Genomic DNA, 5447 nt, shown 5'->3' on the forward strand with positions numbered 1-5447 from the left:
ACGTCATTTTCTTAATGGCATGTGTTAAAGAACCAAGGCTTTTATTATTTATCCATTTATTGGATTTTATTATTTATTTTTCATTTTATTATTATATAACATTTTTTTCTTTGTGATTCAAGCTTTTCATGTTCTATCCAAGAAATGTCCACCTACCATGGCAGCAAACTATTTCTCCCATATTTTTCCTAAGAGTTTTATAGTTTTAGCTTGTTATATTTACACCCAAGAGCATTTCAAGGTAATATTTACGCATGGTACAAGGTAGGGTTGGTCTTCATTTTTACGCCCATGGCGAGGGCTCGATTCAGTTCATTTCTGTGGAACAGGTAGTATACTGGAGTCCTTCTTATTAGCACAGTGAATGACATTGATTGATTTCCTTGATGTCACACCAGCTTTGTTTCCTGAGACAGACCCTTCTTAGTTATGATAGATAGTGTTCATTGTATACAAGAGAGCCTCAAAAAGTCCATTGGATAAGAGCTGTAAGAGCCTCCAATAAAATGATCTTTTAATAAAAAATTTTAAAAGAGAACAATAGAAACATTCCATTATCTCTTGGTTCTACTTTTCCACATACTTTTTGATTTGACTGATTCTTTTATTAAAATGTTTTGCTTCATGAGGGATCTCAGGATATAGCTCCTTTCAGCCTCTTTTGTTTTAAGTTTCATGCAGGCCTTATAAAATGAGCTAGGAAGTAGTCTGTCCTCTTCCATTTTTTGGAAGAGTTTGTGTAAAGTATGTATCGTTTCTCCCCTGGTTGGAAGAATTTATCAGTGAATTCTTCAGAACCTATTGTGTGCATGCACACATTTGATTGTTCAACCTTCTTGATGAATTGATCCCCTTTTACTACTGTGAAATGTACATCTTTTATATTTGCCAGTATTCTTTGTTCTGACATGTATTTTGCTAATGCAGACTACTCCCCGTCTCTCACAGGCTTACACTCTGTATGGCTTCCTGACAGTTTTTCACATGCTGAGAAAGTCCATTCATTCGTACATGAATCTGAAAAATGTCCAGACGTTTGTAATTGAATAGACAAAAACTTAAATATCAAAACGGACCAATGTTTTTGAACAGACATAGCACACAAGAAGCAGTAAGCACACGGGAAGGTGACCAGCGTCGGCAGGCGTCAGGGAGACGCAGACCATTGGGAAGACTGACAACACCAAGAGCTAGCTGTCAGCAGTGTTCCGCAGTTGGAGCTCTCATATATTGCCAGTTGGAAGTAAAATGGGAAAATCGTGGCATAATTTCTTACTGAATGAAGCATACCTGTACCATACAACCGAGCAGTTCCATGCCTAGAATTTCTTCCCAAGAAACAAGTCCACAGAAAGACCTGTGGACAGCTGCTTTGTTCACAGGAGCAGAAACTGGAAGTAAACATCAGCGGTGAATTGATACGGGATTTGGTGCACTCTTCTAGCGGAATAAAGCCAAAAACCAAGTCCATGGCCATCGAATCAGTTCCAAGTCATAGAAGTGGCCCTATGTAAGGTTTCCAAGACTGTAACTCTGTGGGAGCAAACAGCCTCATCTCTCTCCCCCATAGCAGCTGGTGGGTTTGAACTCCTCACAGGCTACTTAGCAGCCCAATGCTTACTTAGCCCCCCTTGGTACCAGGGCTCCCCAGAAAGAAAGAAACAGATGACTGATATGACCATCAGCATATATGAATCCCAAAAAACCCTTGTGCTGAGCAAGAGAAGCCAGTCAAGAGTGTGTTCTCTTTGAGAGCCAAATATAGGAGCTTCTGGAAGCGCCACAAACCAGTGGTTGTCTGGAAGTGGAGTGCGGGCTCAGCAACGACTGAGATGGTGGACATGCTCTTCCCTTTACTGGGGCTGTCAGTCGGACAGATGTGTCCATTTGCCAATGCACACTGAAAAGTATAGGCTCAAAGTAGGTTCAGAAGGTTCATATTGTATGTAAACTATTTAAGTATCTAATTTGGCATTTAAACAGAGTTCAGTTTGAAAGTAGAGCAGAGGCTATTGGAGAATCGGGATAGATGGAGTCCTTGGGTGACCTAAAGAGTTATGCTCCTGACTACCAGCCGGAAGGTTGGCATTTCAAACCCACCCAGAGATAGCTCAGAAAGAGAGACCTGCAGAACTGCGCACAAAAAGCCACAGCCATGAAACCCTGGGGACAGACACACCTGGCATCACCATGAGTCCAGATGGACTTGACAGCAACTGGCTTGGTTTGGGGAGTAGAGTCAGGATCATTAGTGCCTCCTAAGTGATTCTTGTCTCAGCATTGTTGGTTATCGAACTTGTTTCTGACCATTAACTACTTGGCTAGCCCAAGTTGAAAGCAAAAACTTAACTGCTGTCAAATCGATTTGGACTCATAACAATCCTGTAGGAAAGAGGCAGACTGCTCCCCCACCCCAGGTTTCTGAGGTTGTGACTAGGGCAGCAGTAGAAAGCCTCACCTGTCTCCCAAGGAACTGCTGCTGGGCTCAAACCGCCAGCCTTTTCGGTTGCCAGCGCAGCATTGAACCCACTGTATAAGCAGGCCCCTGGAAAGTCCAGCCGACCCAGCAGACCCACTGGCACAGTGGTTCCCCTAGGCTGCTTCTCTACACCCTGATACAAGGACAGTGCCACCAGCGGAAATGAAAGACTGGCTCCCATTCTCCCTGCAGCTTAACATGGCTCTGTGAATGTTTTGGGCAGTTGTACAAGGAGCCCTGATGGTGGAGGGTGTTGAGTGTTGGGCTGTTAACTGAATGGTTGATAGTTCAAAGCCACCAGCCACTCTGTAGGAGATAAAAGGAGGTACCCTGCTCGCATAAAGATTTGCAGCCTGGGAAACTCTAGGAGACAGCTCTCCTCTGTCTTGCAGGGCCATAGGTCTCAATCATACATATGACCCTGCAGGACAAAATGATAATGAGTATCGGTCATGCACATGCTTAGTGGGTACCAGTCATATGTGGCTAATTGCAAGCCCTTTGTGAGTCCAAGGGTCCTGATTTCCGAGTGCAGTCAGGTTTGGTTGTTACACTCAGAGACGGGAGCGGTTGATGCGGCACACCAAGTGAGTGCTCTGAGCCCAGGCTTAGTCAGAGTCTCACTTTGTAGCTGGGTGTGCGTCACTCAGCATGAAGGTGGTCAAAATTATTAAAAATGCAGTAGTTCTGAAACATTGATCTCATTTGGGGATAAAGAGGGTATGTGTTTATCTAGTTTATAGAAAGAGTAGTCCCAGGACAGCTGGAGAATAGAGAAGTCGCAGTTATAGAAAACCCTTTTAGACTCCTGCCAAGGGAAGATTCAACTAGTCTGATACAGACCGGTCCCACCTCAATTACTCACTGGGAGTCTCTCTTCTCACCTCCCAGAAGAGCTTTGGGAGGCCACAGCCACCCTGGGTCTCAGTCATTCTCACAGCTTCAGTTACCTTTAGGTTGGATCCCCCAAATCTAGTGAGCTGCCTCCGTGCGGACCTGCCGCCTTGTGTCCATGGTCTCTGAGGCCTTTCCTGGGGTTGGGGGGGCCTGGGGGGGGGGACCCACAGGCCCTGTGGCTTGGGGACGATCGCAGCTGCATGCATTTCCCTGGCTCTGTCTCCACTTGGCCTTTGTATCATCCAACTGTGGCCTCTCCATAGGAGCTGGGAGCCTTGTCTTCTTTGACCCCTCCTCCAGATCCAGTGGGAAATTGTAGCCCAGTCTCCCTTGGAAATGCCTTTGGAGGGTGAGGGTGGGCGTGGGAGAAAGGCAGGGGTCTTCAGCCCTCACTGCCTGAAGAGCAGCTACTCCAGGATCACCGAGCACACAGCCCAGGAGGGTTCCCTGGGGGCAGACCTGTTCTGCCCACTCCCAGCCCATTGGCCTCGCATCACACCCTCCTCTGGCGGCCCCTCCACTCCCCTGCAGAGCGCACGCGAGACATTGTGAGCGCCCCCTCGGTGGGTACCTCCCTCATGCCCCCATCATTTCCATTTGGTTGAAGGAGCCCACCCCCAGGAGCTGGTGACCATCTTCACGGTCTGTCAGCGACTGGCACGCTGCCCTGCTGTGTGTCACCCTTTTGACCCTGACCTCGACCGTCTGCTTCCAGGTGGATCTATCTGAACGACCAGAACTTGTGCATCCCAGCCAGCTCCTCCTTCGTGTACGGGGCCGTGCCCATCGGGGCCAGCATCTACGTCATTGGAGATCTCGACACAGGTAAGGGCTTGCTGCCGTGGCTTGGGCCAGCTCATCGCGACCCCAAGGCCTAGAGAGGGGCTCACCTTTGCCTCCACTCATGTTCCAGGCACCAATTACGACTACGTGCGAGAGTTTAAGAGAAGCACGGGCACCTGGCACCACACGAAGCCGCTGCTGCCCTCCGACCTGCGCCGCACAGGCTGCGCAGCCCTCCGCATCGCCAACTGCAAGCTTTTCCGCCTGCAGCTCCAGCAAGGCCTGTTCCGCATCCGCGTGCCTTCACCCTGAGGGGAGAGCCTGGCCCACGGGCACCGGGGCACCACCTTCTGGCGGGGCGGCGCACGCTCCGGCCGGCCTGTGGGCTCCGGGTGCTGCGCTCGGGCCAAGTGGCCCGTTGGTGGTTTGTTGCTGCTTCAAAGCTCGCTCTCCAATCTTTGTGCGGGAGACCCCCTGAAAATACCCAAGAGGAGGCCCGAACTCGTCACTCGGAAGCGGGCCAGGGGAGCCGGTGTGATGCCCAATGGTGAAGTCCACCTACTGAGGTGCATTGTCCCTGATGGGAACTCCTGCCTGCCTGACCGCTGTGTTCAAGTACATGGCTTTGGTAGACAACCATCTGTATATGCAAACCCACATAGCCAGACAGACCAAGGTCGCCCTTCTACTGCACTTGGGGGTGGGGGGTGGGGGTTGTGTGCCAGGCCCTACCCAGAAAATTTCGGTGTGTGCCTAAAACGTTAGATGGGATGCCGGCCCACCCGTCCCCACTTACAACCACCCCTCTGTCCCAAGAAAGAGGCTCTCTCAAATGCCACCACAGGGGACTGAGCTGACCTGAGGACACCGTGTGCTGCCATAGCACTCGGTCTCAGTGATGGAGTGATTTGGTTCTGGGGTGCAGTGGGGTGCGGGGGGCCTCCCAGGGAAGCCACCTGGTGCGTGTAGAGGGAACCAGGGAAGATCCCGCGCCATGCCCTCCTTCCCTCTCAGTGGATCAGGACCTTTGTGATACATAGACGGCTGCTTAGCAAGTCAGATATTTCATACAGACAGACCCAAGTCCAAGGACTCATATAAAGTCAGCCCTGACTGTAAAAACCAACCAACCGACACTGTCCAGATAAACTATACGGGGATCAAAAATCCGTCAAGAATAATCTGTCTCAAAGCACACATAGCCTGCTTCTTTGGCTGCTTCGGGTTGGAAAGCGTGTCTTAGGATGCAAACCTGTGTTAAAAGCCTGGTAGTTGTCAACTTTCCCAA

The 5447-nt window shown here is 49.7% G+C and overlaps 1 protein-coding gene across 1 annotated transcript in view; it reads left to right on the forward strand.

Annotated features, from left to right (window-relative positions):
• The window catches only part of GAN (gigaxonin), a 20637-nt gene extending 16140 nt beyond the window's left edge, over nt 1-4497 (forward strand). Inside the window, exons 9-10 of the mRNA XM_030886580.2 lie at nt 4092-4201; nt 4290-4497. Coding sequence (XP_030742440.2) covers nt 4092-4201; nt 4290-4471 — 292 coding nt within the window. The 3' untranslated portion in view covers nt 4472-4497. The remainder of the gene's footprint in view (nt 1-4091; nt 4202-4289) is intronic.
• The last annotated feature ends 950 nt before the right edge of the window (nt 4498-5447 follow it).

The sequence above is a fragment of the Echinops telfairi genome, unplaced genomic scaffold (assembly GCF_000313985.2).
Source record: "Echinops telfairi isolate 266 unplaced genomic scaffold, ASM31398v2 ScPeMD7_2291;HRSCAF=2852, whole genome shotgun sequence".
Taxonomy (NCBI): domain Eukaryota; kingdom Metazoa; phylum Chordata; class Mammalia; order Afrosoricida; family Tenrecidae; genus Echinops; species Echinops telfairi.